General features: G+C 40.4%; 1 protein-coding gene across 5 annotated transcripts in view; it reads right to left on the minus strand.

Moving 5' to 3' along the window:
* LOC136877555 (translocator protein-like) overlaps positions 1-18,794 on the minus strand; it is a 94,967-nt gene that overhangs the window by 46,840 nt on the left and 29,333 nt on the right. For all 5 annotated transcript variants that reach the window (XR_011018605.1, XM_068228680.1, XM_068228679.1 and 2 more), the window contains exon 2: positions 8,275-8,386. Coding sequence is in view for 4 of the 5 variants with exons in the window: in XM_068228679.1 (XP_068084780.1) it covers positions 8,275-8,386 (112 nt within the window). In the remaining variant the exon portion in view is untranslated. The remainder of the gene's footprint in view (positions 1-8,274; positions 8,387-18,794) is intronic.

Consider the following 18,794-nt stretch of genomic DNA (forward strand, 5'->3'; position numbering starts at 1 on the left):
ATGTTTTGTTGGCAAACATGTTCATTGGGCACCTTTTTTCTTTTGTTTAAATTTCGCCATGGGTCGTGCGGGTGCAGAAACATTGTATCAGTGGAGGAGGAAAGTCGTGTGTCGCTAAGTCTGAGTGTGTGCAACGATATAAATAGGGGATAAAAACGCAAAATTAAATATAGTAAATGGAAGAGGAATGGAAAGAAATACAAGCAGAATTCGGGGCAACCATATTTGGCCCACAATAACAAATCAGTGCCTGGGAAAATCCTTGCTGAACAGGCGGGTGCAAAAACGTTGTAAGCCAATGTAAAAAAGTGGGCAACCATATTTGGCCCACAATAACAAATCAGTGCCTGGGAAAATCCTTGCTGAACAGGCGGGTGCAAAAACGTTGTAAGCCAATGTAAGAAAGTCAACGTGTTTAATGGGAGATTCACATGTTTTATATTTTAATGCGTAATCAGAGTGTTTATTCTCGACTGTATTATATACGTATATAATGTATTATATATACTGTATATGCATACAAATATGTCTTGCTCTCTTTACAGATTGCTCATTGTGTCGATACATTCGTGAAAAATATCGAGGTTTTTATGAGAACCTAAAGACAAAGTGAAGTGACAATGTAAGGTTTATTCATCATCGCAAAACATTCTGGCAACAATATTGCTGGTGTTCAGTGAATACTGTTAAACAATGGGAAGCTGTAACAATGGGTACTGCAAATTAGAAGCGTGGTTTATGTTTCATTATTTTTATACAGAATAAAAATAAAAAATTAAAAGCTATAAATGTTTTCAACAGTATAAACGTTGTAACACGCAAAAATGTGCTACTTCCGTTATAGTCACAACCTTTTTGCACGGACGTCCAACGATCATCCCTTATATCTTGATTTTAAAGTCGCATGTTGTCAAAATTATTATGCATTAACAATAGTGAACTCATTTAAACTAATTGTCAATGGCAGAATAACCATTCACAAACAATTTGCTTGTTTATTTGTTTTTCTTCTCCTGAAAAATTTGTATTTTGAGGGTTACAACGTTTTTGCCGGCAGGTATTCAATTAGGAAAATGATTAGAATGGGAAGCTCTAGTTTGTCAACCACTCCTAAATCTTATCACAATGAATTAGTACCAAGTGTTAGTGTGATACGTTTCTGGCCACATATGCATATAAGTTAACACCGGTAAGTAACAAAGATGTAAGAGACTCTATTCAGTTTCCCCTTCTCCGCTCCTTATAAATCAACATCTTCATTTTTACAGTTCCACTTTCCTGGGTATTGGTGAGCCTCTTCCATTCTGTCTTATTGAGATATGTTCTGTTGTTAACAACGTCCTCCACTGTCCTTCCCCAATCTCAAAGTCCATCTTTATGATGTCCATCCAGTGGGTTCTTGGTCTTCCTCCCTCCCCCCCAATCTGTTTTCCTGCCACATGTCTCTCCATGTTAACAAACGCTGTCCTTGTTGGTTCCATCCTCATTACATGCCCAAACTACCTCAATCTGGACATGCTGACCCGATCTAACAACAATGTCTCAATCCAATTCCAGCTTCCTTTCTAACCACGTCATTCCTTAACTTGTCTATTTTTTTTTTTTTTTTTGACCTAGTGCCTGCAACCTTGATTGAGTCCTTCTTAGTGAGGGTGGAGGTTTCGATACCATAGTTTAAGAATGGTATGAAGTACTGACTGAACATCACCTGCTTTGATTTTGTTGGTACTTTGGGATCTCAGAGGAGTGTTCGTACTTGATGATAAAAGTGAGAGCTCTTCTGCACTCTCTATTTGCCACCTCCTTTGTGGCTAGTGTATCTCGAGATATTACACTGCCAAGGTATGTAAGTCTTCCACACTTTCTAATAGATGGTTTCCTAATATGATGTTCGCAGGCCGTCCCTCTCTGTTTATTGTCAGCACTACTGTGTGGGTTTGCTTATCTTGAGATTGAATTCCTGGAACTTAACTATCCATTCATTGAGTATCAACTGTACTTGTTCCTCAATTTCTCTCCAGATCATAATGCCATCAGCAAAAGCCATTGCATTTAGTTCACCATAGGTTTTCTTGATGTTCTTCATTTTTTTTTTTCAAAATGGCGCCCGGTAATGACGACGTAGTGTTTTATTCTCCGAGTAAATTAACCGTAAAATGTGACGAAAAGTGCGGAAAATGTCGAAAATTAGTGAAAAATGGAATGTTGTGTGATTCATGTGATCGATGGTGGCATTATAAGTGCGGAAATTGCCCTAGAGACGTAAAAACTAATGAAAATGTTGACTGGATTTGTGAGCAGTGTGTTCGGAATGTTGTTGTTGGGGACGGCGTTGACGAAGCACCGAAAACAGTCGATGAGGAATATAAAAGTGCATTAGAAATTATAAACATTCTAAAAAAGGACAATGAGACTCTTAAAGTTGAAAATCAAGAATTAAAAGAAAGACTGCGATCGCTAGAATTTGGGACTGACCATTCTTCGAGTGATATACCGGTACAAGTAACAAACTCGAGCACGTGGTGTCAAGTAGTTCGTGGATGGCCGGCTAAGAAGAAATCTACAACTGAATTTCCGGAAATAAACATTAGAAATAGGTTTTCTGCCCTAAATAATTTAATCCTGGAAGAAAGTGATAGCGCGCGTGAAACCAAATCATCGCGATCCGTTGCCGTGCCGAGTCTGAAATTTAGGCCTAGAATTCAGATTCAAGACCCAGTTAGGCCTAAATCAGCGAAGGTAGCTGTGTTTGGTGATAGCCAAGGAAGGGGAATTGCGGGAGTGATTAACGACGAGAATATAGCAGCAACCGGAGAAATATATCCAGGAGCTTCTATCAGCAGGGTTGTGGAAAACGTAGAAGCAGCAACTAGGAACTTCGGGAGCGGCGATGCAGTGCTTATCATCGGTGGGACGAACGACGTAGCTCGCGACGACGCCAAGAATGTAAGATCACAACTTAAACATACACTAGGGAAGCTGACCCACACTAACGTTTTTGTAGTGAACGTGCCCCACAGGCATGATTTGAGTAGAGATTCGTGTGTGAACATTGAAGTGGACAAGGTCAATACAGATATTGTTAAAATTTGTAAACATTTTCGGAATACTCAGGTTATTGAATGCAGCAGTTTTGAGAGATACTGTTATACAAAACATGGCCTCCATCTAAACAATTCAGGTAAACGAAAGATAGGAAATATTGTTCTAGATTTTATTAATCTTAAGATATGTACTGTAAAACAGGCAACTCCCTTGAGTTATAATACTGACCAGGAAAACTAGCAGAAAGAGCCAGCTATACTTCAACCTGGCTCAGTCAACTAGAAAAAGAAACTCAGGATAGTAAGGAATTTCAAGTTACCCAATTGCAACAGTCAAGTTTTAGGGAGGAAGGGGGTCTGAGATTGCTCTTGGTAAACTGTCAGAGTGTAGTAAATAAACAATTAAAATTCGGTACATTGATGGAATCTTATGAGACTGATGTGGTGATAGGAGTGGAATCGTGGTTGAAAGAAGGGGTGGGTAATAGAGAAGTATTTCCAGAAGGGTACACAGTCTATCGTAGAGACCGAGGAGATAAAAAGGGAGGGGGGGGTGTTTATTCTGGTGAAGGAAACTTACTGTTCACATGAATGGTTTACCGATGAAAGGGATGAAATATTAGGGATAAAATTAGTTTGTGATAATATGAAGGAGGTGGGAATTATAGGAACATACAGGCCTGGAAGAGAGGAAAGAGACATGGAAATCTTTGAAAAAATAATAGATTATACTTGTAAAAACAATAATAATGATATGGTAATAATTGGGGGAGATCTAAATTTGCCTGAAGTTGAATGGAAAGGAGCTGCAAGTGAAGCCCATGAACAGAAACTGGCAAATAAGTTAATTTGGGAGGGAGGATTTACACAAGTAGTACAAGAACCGACTCGTCTCAATAACTTACTAGATGTATTCTTGGTTAAACCATGGGAAATTGTTGATAAAACTGAGGTAATTGAAGGAATAGGAGACCATAAGGCTGTAATAATGGATGTAGGATTCGTACCAAAAAGGCTTAATAAGAAGGTTACACAAGACAAGAAATTGTACAGAAAAACTAAAGTTGATGAATTTGGGACTTACCTTAACTCACAATTCAGTTGTTGGATAAGTGAAGGGAGTAACGTGGATACACTTTGGGCTAAATTTAAAGGAATTATTTGGGAAGGAGAGAAGAGATTTGTACCTGTTAAGAAGGGTAAAATGACCTCAGACCCTGTTTATTATACAAGGGAAATAAGAAAATTAAAAAGAAAATGTAGAATAGTAAACAGGAAAATCAAAGAGGGTAGGGAGAGTAGAGAAACTAGAAAACAGCTAATGAGGGAACTGAATAGAGTGAAAAAGGAAGCAAAAGAGAATTATATGAATGGCATACTTCAAGAGGGTAATGACCACAAAGGGAAATGGAAAAAGCTGTATTCATATATCAGGAATCAAAAAGGAAAAGGAATCCAAATTCCTACAATGGTGGGAGAAGGGGGTGAACACTATTTAACAGATACTGAGAAAGCAAACCTATTTAGTAGGGAATTTAGAGATTCAGTAGATGATTGTCAAGAGTTGGAAACCGAAACAGAAGATAGAGAGGGAGAGAGACAGAGGGAAACAAGAAGCTTCTCATTCACAAACGAAGATATTTTCAGAGAAATCCAACTGCTTCAGCAAGGAAAAGCAGCAGGGAGTGATCAAATTACTGGGGAGGTATTAAAGACAATGGGGTGGTACATAGTGCCTTATTTAAAATTTCTCTTTGACTATGTCCTAAATAATAGTGTAATACCAAAGGAATGGAAGGAATCTATAATAATACCAATTTATAAAGGAAAGGGTGATAAAAGGAAACCAGAGAACTACAGACCAATCAGCCTGACCAGTATAGTTTGTAAAATTCTGGAGAGTTTAATATCGAAGTACATCAGAGGGATATGTGATGATAAAAATTGGTTCATGAGGAGCCAGTATGGATTTAGAAAGAAATTTTCTTGTGAGGCACAACTGGTGGGATTTCAGCAGGACATATCAGAACAGTTGGATTCAGGAGGTCAGTTAGATTGCATAGCCATAGATCTTTCCAAAGCCTTTGATAGAGTGGAACATGGAATATTATTAAAGAAATTGGAGGGAATAGGATTGGACGTAAGGGTTACACGTTGGATAAAAGCATTTCTAAATTCAAGGGTTCAGAAAGTCAAAGTAGGAAATAATGTATCTCAGGAAGAGAAAGTTTGGAAGGGAATTGCACAGGGTAGTATAATCGGTCCGTTACTTTTCTTAATATACGCAAATGATTTAGGGAACAATATAACATCGAAAATAAGATTGTATGCAGATGACATAATTGTTTATAGGGAACTAAACAACATTGAGGATTGTTCAGAATTACAAAGGGACCTTGAAAGTATCCAACAATGGGTTGAAGAAAATAATATGAAGGTTAATGGAGGCAAATCAACTGTTACAACTTTTACAAACAGGAGCTTTAAAACTGAATTTGAATATACTTTGGATGAGGTAGTTATCCCAAAAGATGGCAAGTGCAAATACTTAGGTGTGAGATTTGAAAGTAATTTGCACTGGAAGGGTCATATTGATGACATTGTTGGGAAAGCATACAGATCATTACATGTCATAATGAGGCTACTTAAAGGATGCAACAAAGAATTAAAAGAAAAAAGTTACTTGAGTATGGTTCGTCCATTATTGGAATATGCAAACAGTGTTTGGGATCCTCACCAAGAATACCTAATAAAAGAAATAGATAGTGTGCAGAGGAAAGCAGCAAGATTTGTAACAGGGGATTTCAGGAGAAAGAGTAGTTTATCAGAAATGTTAAAGGAACTTGGGTGGGAAACTTTAAGTAAGAGAAGGGAGAAAACTAGACTTACAGGATTATATAGAGCCTATACAGGAGAAGAAGCATGGGGAGATATCCGTGAGAGGCTTCAGTTGGAAAATAATTATATCGGCAGGACTGACCACAAATATAAAATTAGAAGGAATTTTAGCAGAAGCGATTGGGGTAAATTTTCATTCATTGGGAAGGGTGTGAAGGAGTGGAACAGTTTACCAGGGGTAGTGTTTGATCCTTTTCCAAAATCTGTACAGATATTCAAGAAGAGAATAAACAGCAACAGAGAAAATAAATGAAATGTTAGAGGGCATTCGACCAGTGCAGGTTATTGTATATAAAAAAATGTGTGTGAATAAATTAATTCCATCCCCTGGTCTAAGGAGTTTGGACAGCCAAAGTAGGGGACTGCCTGTAGGGGTGAAGTACAGTGGGGACTTCGAGGGCCCTGGGACCGCTACGGTAGCTGTGAAGGCCCTTCAGGAACTCTGAAAAGTGGTGGCAAAAGGGGCTCTGGTTAAGACGCAGCAGGTCGTTATGCTACTTAGGATCCAGAACGGGTAAAAAAAAAAAAAAAAAAAGTAAATAAATAAATGCAATGTAAATATTAATGTTATACCAGTTGTATAGTATCATTTGAAGTAATTCCACATACTGTATATCAGTTGACTATATTTGTAAGTAGGACAGGATATATTATAAGTAGAATTTTGTAAACAATATAAATTTATTAAGGATGAGCTGTGTGTTTAATAGAAAACATTGTTAGCGTAAATTGTATAATATCGTATTATAGGAAAAATTTTCTTCTCTTGTTAATGTAATATTTAGTGCTTGACAATAATGTATTTTAGTGTACCATTTGCCACCGAGGTAGACACCTCATTTGCAAATAAAGAGATTTTGATTTGATTTGATGTCATCCATGATGGTGATAAACAATAATGGGGATAGTGCACTGCCTTGCTGGATTCCAATTTTGGTCTGGAACCAGGATGAATGTCCATCAGCCAATTGCACACAGCTGGTGGAGTGCTCATACAGCATCTGAACTTTTCTCACCAGTCCCTCCGGCACATTCCTTTTTCTCAGGCATTTCCATATCTTCTCTCTTGCAATGTCATATGCCTTCTCAATATCAAATAAAATCCCTAAACAGATCTTTGCCTTTTTCCTAATATTTCTGCATTAACATATGGACACCAAAGATTAGGTCTGTTGTAGACCTGTTAGGCCTGAAGCCATACTGTTCCTCTTCTAACTGTGGCTCGCAACCTGCTCTCATAAGATTTTCTCAAGAATCTTAAGCCCATGAGGAAGGAGTGTTATCCCCTGTAGTTGGAGCATTTTCAGTGATTTCCTTTTTAGACAGGGGGATAACAACACCGTTGCTCCAATAAGTAGGTATCTTGTCATCTTTCCAAACTGCAATGAGCACTCTGTGTAGCCACTGTAAACCCTGGACTCCTGCTGCTTTAATCATGTCTGTGCTGACTTTATCGATTCCTGGGGATTTCCCTTGCGGCATCTTGTTAAGGTCTGCTTCTGCCCATGTAATGGGAGGTTCCTCTGTGTAGGTTTCAGCAGCTGGTTCTTTTGTTCTCTGATCTGCTTCTGTCCTGTTCACTAAGTGATCAAAATGATTCCTCAGAACATCTCTGATGTACTCGTCTTTCCTGGTCAGGTTTTCATTAGGATTCTCAATAATTATTGCTTTGACAGTTTCAACTGAACTCCTTTTGTTTTTGATCACTCTGAACAATAGTTTCATATTGACTCTGCTATCTTCCTCCAGTTTTTTAGTAAATTTTGAGTAAATTTCTCCCAGCACTTTACCTTTTCCTCTTCTACTACTCTTTTAACACTCACAAGTAAACCTTCTCTCCTTTGATACCGATTTGCCAGAAAACCATATATTTTCTGAAAGCTTATGGCACAAGTAGGAAAACTATGAAATCTTAGGGGCAGAGGGAGAAGCATTTAAGAGCTATAGGACCCCACAAAGTATAAGTAAAGTGTTGGAAACATGACATGAAAAGTTACTAAAATGCTCGTTTCACATATTTATATGAACTAATAATATGGTAAGAAGGTGGAGATCTCAATATAAAGGAAGAAACAACTCGTTGAAAAGAAACAATATACGTTGGGATGCTGGTAATGTGACTTTTTATTGACTTCAAACTAAATCTATTACACGAGACAATCAATGTACAATTCATCAAATAAACAGTGAGACAGGCAGAAAGACAGTTCACAACGGGCACAATTTACAAAAGCGATAGCCTCACATTTTGCACACGCATCATTCATTACAAGATAAAATTATTAACAAGCTAATGGATTTAATTAAATGCCCTTTAAAGAGATATACTTACAGGGTACCATGTGCGAACCTGGTCTACAAGAAAATAGCCATTAACCCAACCTCCAATGTTTGGCAGAATAGCTGCTCCAATTGCTGGCCACACTACAGGCATTTTAAGGCATCTGCAATGATGGAATACCTTAAGCAATATACAGTATTACATTTTCTAATAGTACTCTAGTTACTACTTGTAATGAGCATGATATTCTATTAGATAAGTCAGGATCTACCCAAGTAGCTGAATTACACAGTGGGAATAGAGCTATTTGCTTTTATGTCACACCAACACAGGTAAGTCTTACGGCGACGATGGGACAGGAAAGGCCTAGGAATTGGAAGGAATCGGACGTGGCCTTAATTAAGGTACAGCTCCAGCATTTGCTTGGAGTGAAAATGGTAACCATGGAAAACTATCTTCAGGGCTGCCGACAGTGGAATTCGATCCCACTATCTCCCGGATACAAGCTCACAGCCGCGCGCTCCTAACCGCACGGCCAACTCGCCTGGTAGTGAGAATAGAAAGAAAAAAGGAAGCATAATTACAACTTTCACATGCAAACATGCAAGGGATCTCATATACAAAGTCACCTTGATTTTGAAGACACACAGCAGAGTTCTAATAACAAACTGAAACACTTCTCCGTGCTGATGAAAAATTCCTTCCCTCCTCCTCCTTTGATTCAAGATTGCCTCTGGGCAGGATATTGTATGAAAGCTTGCCGTTTCATCATCTGTCTATGACTCCTTTCAAACACTGACAACTTCCCTTGCCTCAATAACTTCCACCAGCAATTGAAATGAAATGGCGTATGGCTTTTAGTGCTGGGAGTGTCTGAGGACAAGTTTGGCTCGCCAGATGCAGATCTTTAATTTGACACCCGTAGGAAAGCTGCGCGTCGTTATAAGGATGAATTAATGATGGAGACGACACATACACCCAAGCCCCGTGCCAGCGGAATTAACCAACAATGGTTAAAATTCCCGACACTGCAGGGAATCAAACTCGGGACCCCTGTGACCAAAGGCCAGCATGCTAACCATTTAGCCATGGAGCCGGACTTCCACCAACAAGTCACAAAGAAAGATAGATCACCTTCAAGCCCTCTGTCCAAACAGAGCTATGTTCAAAATCCTCTCTTCTGACATGCTCCTCAAAACAATCATTTACTTATCCTGTACAGGTCTGGATTTAAGGTGCTTATCATCCTGGGCAGTGTCCAGTTTGGTGCCTCTTCCTACTGTGTTATAAGTGAAGCCTACACAATATTAATAAAACTCAATATTTAAATATTATGGGTAGTTGGTTATTGATCTACACAATCGGCACTAGTAAGGTCAGATTATAAAGTGAATTTTTAAGAACATGTCTTTTTTTAAATTTTTGGTATAATTATAAATTAATAATCAGTGCAAAACCATAAATTATAGCTTGAATATATAATTAGCTCACTGACTAGGAAAGTTTTCTAGGATCTACATGTGAAAAGCATAGGAACAGTGTGCATGTATAAGTGTTGCTAGTTCCAAAACCTTGATGGATGTCATCATATCCTTTGTATGTGTCAAACTGGAGAGTTCAGGAACATAATGCATTCCCTTCATTAGTGAAGTCAAATCGAAGAATGAAAACAATATAACACTATCTTTTGTTTATCCCACAATTTAAAGAAGTATTATATCCTGACTCATCATAAGCATTAGTGAAATACCATGAAAATGATCATTACATAAAATTTTAATACTTTGATGATGTTGAATGAGAATACCTAAATAAATTTAAGATCTTCAAGTTTTTTTCTATGATTACATCATCATCATCTTCATTTCCCGTTTCCAGCTTCCCGGGTTGTGTTGTAAATCAAGGACCTCCAACACTGCCTGTCTCTCCACCACTCTTCTCCTTTTTTAAGTACATCTTCTGGTTTTCCTCCCCCCTTCTCTATGCACTTCTTCCTCGTGGTCTCTTTTCTGTCAACTTTTCTGAAAAAAAAAAAAAAAAAGCTTTCCCGCGAGGATAGGAATTATGCCAGCTGCCGAGGCCTGTCACATCCTCTGGGGCAATGATTAATGACAGACAGATGAAATGAAATAATAATGGAGTGTGTTGCTGGAATGAAAGATGACAGGGAAAACCAGAGTACCCGTAGAAAAACCTGTCCCGCCTCCGCTTTATCCAGCACAAATCTCACATGGATTGACCGGGAATTGAACCATGGAACCCAGCGGTGAGAGGCCGACGCGCTGCCGCCTGAGCCACGGAGGCTCTGTCCTTTTCCTTACCTCTTCATTTCTAATTCTATCCTTTCTGGTCTTGCCTTCGATACCTCTTAGGAATTTCATCTCCGCTGCCTGTATTCTACTCTCCTCTCGTTTTGTTGTAGCCCACGATCCAGCTGCATAGGTTAGTATGGGTTCATAATAGGTTGAATATAATATTGTCTTACATTTCTTCGGGACATGTTGGTTCCACAAAAATACCACTTACACTCTGGTAGAAGCTGTTTGCTTGTTGTATTCTTTTCCCAATTTCCTCAGTTATCTTTCCATCTTCTGTGATTACATTTCCCAAGGACTTGAAACTTTTAACCACTTCCAGAATTTTACCATTCAGTTTTATCATTCCTCTTCCTTCCTTCCTTCCTTCCTTCCCCTTGTCATCACTATTGTTTTACTTTTCTCTGTGCTTACTTTCTTCCCAAATTTTTCTATCTCTTGATTCCATACATCTACTTGTTTTTGCACTTCCGTTTCATCCTCATCCCGTATCACTACATCATCTGCAAACAACATGGCTTTTGTTGCCTGTCTTTCCTAAAACCATACTGTTCTTCCATTTCTCCTTCTAGCTTCCTCCTCAGTCTTCCTCCCAATACTCTCTCAAATATCTTAGCTACATGGGCAATAAGGATGATCCATCTGCAGTTATTACATTCCTTTTTATCATCATCAATGAACCACTCCAGTCGCCCGGGTGTGGTTTCCTTTTTATCACCTTTTTTAAATATCAGGATAATTAAACCCTTTCCCCATTGTTCTGGGATCTCTTTCTTCCTCCAGATTATTCTAAATAATCTATACAGCCACTGTAGCCCTATTGGTCCTGCTGCTTTTATCATTTCCGTAGTTACCTCATCCACTCCTGCTGCTTTACCGCTCTTCATCTTTTGTATGGCTTCCTCTATTTTGTGCCCGTCCCTACACCTAATGGCTCCGGCATGATGTCTACAGGGCGTTAACGGGTTGGAATAAAACAAATGGGCGCTTAACTCGACTAAGCTTAAGGGCATACAGGGTAGGAGACGGGTCATACCTAATTACAATGAGAACACATTCGGGTTAAAGTTTAGATTAATACACGTGGTTTATTAGGCCTTAATGATGATGATGGTAATGACGCATTTATATACAAATGAATTACATGGATTATTATCAATTGTTGTTGTTTGTTATCGACTTTCAGTCGTTTGTGATGGATCCGAGTATTATCTATCGCAGAGCGATCCATTATGACGAGATTCGAACGGGAAAACACTTATCATAGACACTGAGGCTATGTGATATCATTGACCAATAGGATTAACATGCATGCAACGAATCTGAGCAATCCCTATACTAAACACACAGCTATTCCCCAACGAAGTACCACGAAGGAACTCATAAAAATGTGGAACAAACGCCCGGGTTTGAACCGACCCTCACTTGTAAAAAATTCACCACCCCGATGGTCAACACCATCGGTAACTCAATTATAATCACAACAAGATACATAAACCCTTAAAGAACACAAATTATATACAGTAAACACGTGAGACATCCAGCCTTCGGTTGAGCATTGGGGTACCAATGCCGCTGTCGGGAACTGAACTGACACCCGTTGGGATGGAAGTGGGACTCTGAAAACCCTAAACTACGTTATACTCAAGTGTGTAATGGCAGTAAACTAACAAGTACTGGTAACAATCGCCGTGTCATTTATTAGCGACTACATCAGTCTGGCGTGTTGAATATTTCATTATTAAGCGATTCTCTCGCCCTCATTCTCTTCAACTCAAGGCTCCCTCTTACACGAGCGGACGAGAATACACAAAAAACCGACACTTCTCCTCAGTAGGTCAACTGCCCTCAGCCCCCACACGCCGGGTGGTCATTGGCCTCGGCCTTCACAGGCATAACGCCCTTTCTTAACAAAACACCCCATCTCGGGGATCGTTCACTAATAAACTGAGCCTCATTGTTCCTTAAACAAAATTACATCGGCTCTCAATACTTCACTTCAATTCAACACACACATTCGTTTACAATATCATGATCCCGCGACGCGACACCGGTTCCTATGATACCAATACTTGTTTGATTACCATAACTACAATTTATTATTATTATTATTATTATTATTATTATTATTATTATTATTAGGTTCATCATTACACCATCTCCCTACACGACTTACCTGGAAATTAGACCATACTGCGTGATCATAATTAACTTCCTCGTAATGACGGTGTAATTAATCCATATCTAAATTGTGATTTCTGATAAAATCGTCACACGGTAATACAATTATGAATTAAATATTCCTCAATTTGCACTTAAATGGTGATAAGCCTGCCAATTAAAATCGTACACATCCTATCTAAATATATGTCAGTGGAGGCCTGGGATGTCAGTTCCGAAGTCATATCTCGTAGCTCTGGGTGCTCACGGAATAAAATTACACTATTTACCAGCCATGCAATATCCTCGCTGGACTAACTACAACCTAACTTGAATTACTCTGAATTACTAAAAATTAGTCTCCTGACGCATCAATAATTACAAGTTTTCCCAAATAAAATGATTAAGTCAATCTACTACTGCATGCAAACTTATCGTGTTACCCCTTTATTTACAATTGATTGCTCAGACGTGTTACTAATTAAATAAAGTAAATAGAAGCTACGTGTATCATGGTAGCACATCTACCTTACTGAAGTTACAATCTTTAACATTATAGCGTCAGGTAATGATAACTGTTCCCCGCCCAATCTGATTACGTCATATTAATTATGATTTATACTCATCTCCATCTCGATGACCCGTTGTCAGCTCAGGGAGTCCATTGTGGGTTTAGTGCTGACCCATAAGCACCACAGCAGTTACTGGAGGCACCATTCTTCTTTCCAACTGGGAGTCCATTGTTCTAGGTTGACGAAACCGCTGGCAATATTCCTGAGGCACACAACACGTCACTATTTATTCCAAGATTTATTTAGTTACATTCGGTGTGAACGTCCAGCCACGATACCGGACCTCACTCCGCAATCCGCGATTCAGTATCGGATTCCGCGTACCTTTGTCACTACTCGACACAGTAGCGCCGTAGTAATAATAATAATAATAATATTATTACAAATTATATTTAATGTTCGCGACACGTCTCTGATCTTTAAAGTTTAGACCCTAGCATCACGTCTATCCAATCTCTGCAATATTTACGCACAGTACGCGATTTCACTTGTAAATTAAATTGAAATTCACTCAAACAAAAGATCACTGGAAGCTCGACAACACGTAGCTTCGCCGCCTGTAAGCCACAAATCCCGACTGACGCTTCTTCCTTTCTGCAGTAGTTTTTACTAGGGAGCGATACCCCTTCCACTAATTTGCGTATCGCCTATTCCCGGCGTACTCGAGGTAAAATAGTACGATTGGTCGGTGACCAGTATCTAGTTGGTGCGATTGAGACATAACCACTCAATTATCCTTCGGTGAATCTCTTTAAATTAATTAAAATATGTTCTGCTTCCCCCACCACACGGGGTGAAGTCCCGGTCTCGAGGAGCTGTCATGACACTAACCAGATGGCCCCAGTACTTTTCCACGCAGAAACAACACAGTATTCTTTCTCCTGCTGAAAGTTATCACGGAAGAGGACATTAAACACTCTAAATAAATGTCCCAGTAGCATTCATCCCTTTTAAATCGGGAGATGAGCCCCTAATTCGAGTTTTATTAATTTTCTACCTCGTCGGTAATTAAGTTGGCCAGTCCGATTCCAAGATGGCTCATATATTCCGTTTCGAAAAAGTTAGTTTCCCCTCATTCTGTGAGCCTTGAGGAGGGATGTCTTCTCTCGAGTGATGTCACAGGGAATCCCCATTCGTAACCCCTCCCGGGTCTAAGTTGGCTTGGCTTCATCTGCGGGGCCCCCGCTACACAAAGGATAATACTGCGCAATAGGTCGCAGACAAAGAAATCTCATAAAATAATTTTAAAATACACAATTTATCTATCTCAATGGTATGAATATTAATTAGTTTCGGTATGACCTCTATTAATGATATGAATATTAATCATTTTCAGCGTTCTTTCCCTTTAATAGCATTGCGTGCGTAATTACTGAGATCGATATCAACCCAAGGTCCTTGGATCATGCCCCTGTCGGGTTCATATTCCCCTCTCCCCGAGAAGAAATGGGTACAGGCACTGGACACATTTCGTCGCTAAATATTCAATTGGCAATATCGATTCATAACTGTTTCCAAACCTTTGCTTTCTGGCGAAGTTCCTGGTTCTCTCTTTCCAAATAATATGCTATCTGACGCAATGCTTCTCTGTAGTTCTCTAGGTACTGACATTCTGGACATTCTTCATCCCCAAGATCTCTCTGTGAAAACAAATTCTCCAAATAATTGACTTCTTCGGCTTCCTCATTTGGTCCCGACTCTTCATCTGACACGTCACGTCGATCTTCTTCTCCGTCATCCTCATCCTCTTCTTCATCCGTTGCTCCAAGTTCTTCAGCGTTGTCCACGTCTTCTAAGTTGCCTCCGGACGTATGGTACAACTTCAGATTTGCCGCGTTGTAGATGGTTTCGGTCGCGCCGTCCATGCTTTGCACCTTGTACGCGTTGTTGTCGAGGTTCTGGATAACTCGGTAAGGACCGATGTACAGTTCAGCGAACTTGTGGTAGAACTTGTTAGGTGGATCGGATACTGTTGGTCGTTTAACGAGAACAAGTTCCCCTACGCGCAGCGGTCGATGGTACCTCTTGTTACGGAGACGACGTAATCTTCGTTCTGCTTGGGCCTTCAAATGTTTTGCTGTCTCTTGTATGCATAGCTCAACCGATAGTCTAGGATCCTGCGGACATTTTAAGACCTCGTGCCATGGTCTCTTTGGAAAACTGTTGAAATGAATCACTGACGGAATTTGCCCGGTGGATTCGTGGATAGTGCCGTTGATACTTTCTGTGATAACAGGAATCACGTCCACCCAACGCCAATGTTGTCTAGGACAGTAGATACGGCAAAACTTTGCGATTTCTCGCATTATCCGCTCTGCGGGATTCGACTCCGGATGCCTAATTGAACTTAGATGATGTTTGATGTTTAAGTTTTCGATGTCTCGCTTGAAGTTTCCCGATGTGAACTGCGACCCATGATCCGTGAGAACACATTCGGGCTTGCCCATACGTGGTATGATTTTAGTCTTCAACTGATTTATAACGGCTCTAGTATTTGCCTTCTGGATTGGACAGAGAGTGACGAATTTTGAAAACACATCCACGCATACCAAAATGTATTGAAGCCCTCTCTTTCCCTTGGGAAGTGGTCCGTAAAAGTCTAAAGCGAACAGTTCCCGAGGTTTACTTGGCAACAACGGCTTCGGTTTTTGCTTAAGTAGGTATGGATTGGGTTTTACCCGTTGGCAAATGTCGCAAGTAAGGAGTACCTGCTGAACAATTTTCCTCAAATTTTTCCAGATAAAAGTTTCCCGAAGTGTAGCAATCACTTTATCTCTCCCTGCGTGACCTGTAACGTGATGAGCGAGCCAAACTATGTCAACCTGCAACGTCGTTGGAACCACGATCCTGAATTGCGTGTGGTCCTCGTCCACGAATTTATGCAGCATGCCATTAAAAAATTGGTACTTCTCGGATCTTTTCTGAAGTTCACGGTATTCATCCGTTCCTGGCTGTATTCTACGTTGGAGGAAATCGATCAACTTCTTCATTTCCGGACATTTCTGCTGTTCTTCACCAATAGTCCGCAGCCTTTCTATGATTTCGCGGTCCCCTTGTTCTATAAACTGTATTTGGTTAACCACGATAGGTTCCGGATCTGGATTTCTACTGAGGGCGTCTGCAATTACATTTGCCTTTCCGGCGCAGTGCTCGACTGTAATGTCGAATTGCTGCACAAACAAGCACCACCGGCTGACTCTCTCGCTTGTTAATGCAGATTTCATCATGAACGTCAGAGCTTTGTGATCCGTTCTCAACACAATTGGGTACCCATAAATGTATTTCTTCCAATGGTTAAGAGCGGTCACGATCGCGAGCATCTCTAGTTCGGTCACGGTGTATTTCAACTCATGCGACCTTAATTTGCGACTCATGAAAGCCAAATAGGTGATCCTCTGTTCGGGTTCGGGCGTCTCTTGATATAGTACTGCCCCGACTCCTATAATCGACGCATCAGTTTGCACAATAAACTTCTGTGTATAGTCCGGATATCCTAATTTCACACTATGGGCCAACAGATCCTTTGCTTTAGCAAATGCTTCATCGCATGCAAGATCCCATTTCCACCTATTGTTTTTCTTGAGGAGATCTTGTAATGGTGCAACTATACTGGTATAGTTCGGACAATGATCCGCGAAAAAGTTACAAACTCCTAAAAATTGCCTGACATGTTTCACCTTCGTCGGCCTTGGAAAATTTTGAATTGCCTTTAATTTAACAGGATTGGGCATGATTCCTTCTGAGTCGATCACATGACCTAAAAATAGGATACTCCTTTGGCAGAAATTAGACTTGGGTAGGTTTACCTTGAAGTTGTTCCTTTCTAAATCAGCTAATAGTTTATCAGTTTCTCCAGGTGCTCTGGCAAAGTTTCAGATGCAATAAGGATGTCATCCACGTACCTCACCGTAAACTGTTTAACTTCGTCACTGAGGTTACGATCTAGTGCCCTAATGAGCGCTGACCCTGCTGTTTTCAATCCAAAGGGTAACCGGTTAAAAACGTAGGTTTGCCCATCAAACAGAAACCCGGTCAAAATTTTGGTGGCTGGGTCAAGTTCCACGTGATGAAAGGATGATGTCAGATCAACTCCACTAAATAATTTCATTCCCCGGAATTTCTTAAGGACCTCTTTTATACACGGGGCCTGGTCATACTCTGGGATTAATCGCTGGTTTACTGCTCGCGCGTCGAGGCAAACCCGCAACGAACCGTTGCCCTTCTCCACCACGACCAAGGGATTCAAAAATGGTGTGGGTGATTTTGATATAATTCCGTTATCCTCCATCTCCTGTATAATTTTCTTCACCCCAGCGTGAAACTTTTCAGGTATCGGGTATGGTCTTTGCCGAAATGGTTCCCAATTGTTGACGACTAAGGAATATTTGAAATTTGGAATTTTCCCTGGACGTGAACCAAATACATTTTCGTGTCTCTCTATGACTCTCTGTAATGCGCCTTTGTCTTCCTCCCCTATCTTCGCTTCGTCGATCTTTTCTTGGACTACCTCCGCCAATGATGGTCCTTCATTCTCCGCTTCTAACTTGAAAATCATCCCTTCAAACTCCTTGATCATCTCGTCCCGATAGGCATCCCAGTTTGGGAAGCAATCTCCTCCTTCATGTTTCAATTGTTCTATCTCCATGGTCCAAATTTTCTCCTCCCCGTGTTGTCCCTCGAAGTCGTTTAATCTTACATCTCCCTGAATTGAATCGTTCCTGAATCTAATTTCATTCTTGTCCATGTCAATGACCGCTTTGAATTCCCGAAGAAAATCAGCTCCAATGATGATATTATATTCCATTCTAGTCAAAATTATAAATGGATGTGATATGAGGTTGTTCCCAATTTCCAAATCTAGATAGGCCTGGCTATTGCATGTAGTTGTGCGGTCCGGAATTATTCCTCTAACCTTAATATTGGAAATCGGAATGATTGGAATACATTGCTTCGATTCCAGTTCTTTGACTAATACTTTAGATACCACGCTGACGCTCGCGCCTGTGTCTACAAGGCAACGAACCAGCAACTGGTTAACACGGACATAAATGACGGGTAACGCTCTGATTGGTTTTGGACATGCCTGAACGGGATCTTCAACGAGGTCATCGGGCTGAACTATCCATGATGCGATGGTCACGGACGTCCACGGTTCCCCCTTCGCGTCGGTAGTCCTCGAAAATCCGACTATCTCCTCACTCGGTTTTCCTAATTTTTTTTAGCTGACCTCCGCCTCCACTTGAATATGGTGGTGCGCGGGGATCAAGATTACTGGCACGGTTTGCAGCATTATGTGCCTGTAGTTCGAGGCTCTCTGCCCCTCGACACTCATCCGACTTAGCAAACTGCTGCATCGAATCTTTCCACCGATCGTTTCCGGCCTGGGTATCTTGCAGATCTCTGACGTAACGGCGTGACTCATTCCTTCTGTCGTTGAGGTCACCCCGATAGTATTCTCGCGGTCTGTTGTTCTGTCGACCACGGTTACCCCAGTAGGAATTGGGTGTTCTCTCGTAAGGTCGTC

Source organism: Anabrus simplex, chromosome 7, assembly GCF_040414725.1.
Source record: "Anabrus simplex isolate iqAnaSimp1 chromosome 7, ASM4041472v1, whole genome shotgun sequence".
In the NCBI taxonomy this organism is placed as follows: domain Eukaryota; kingdom Metazoa; phylum Arthropoda; class Insecta; order Orthoptera; family Tettigoniidae; genus Anabrus; species Anabrus simplex.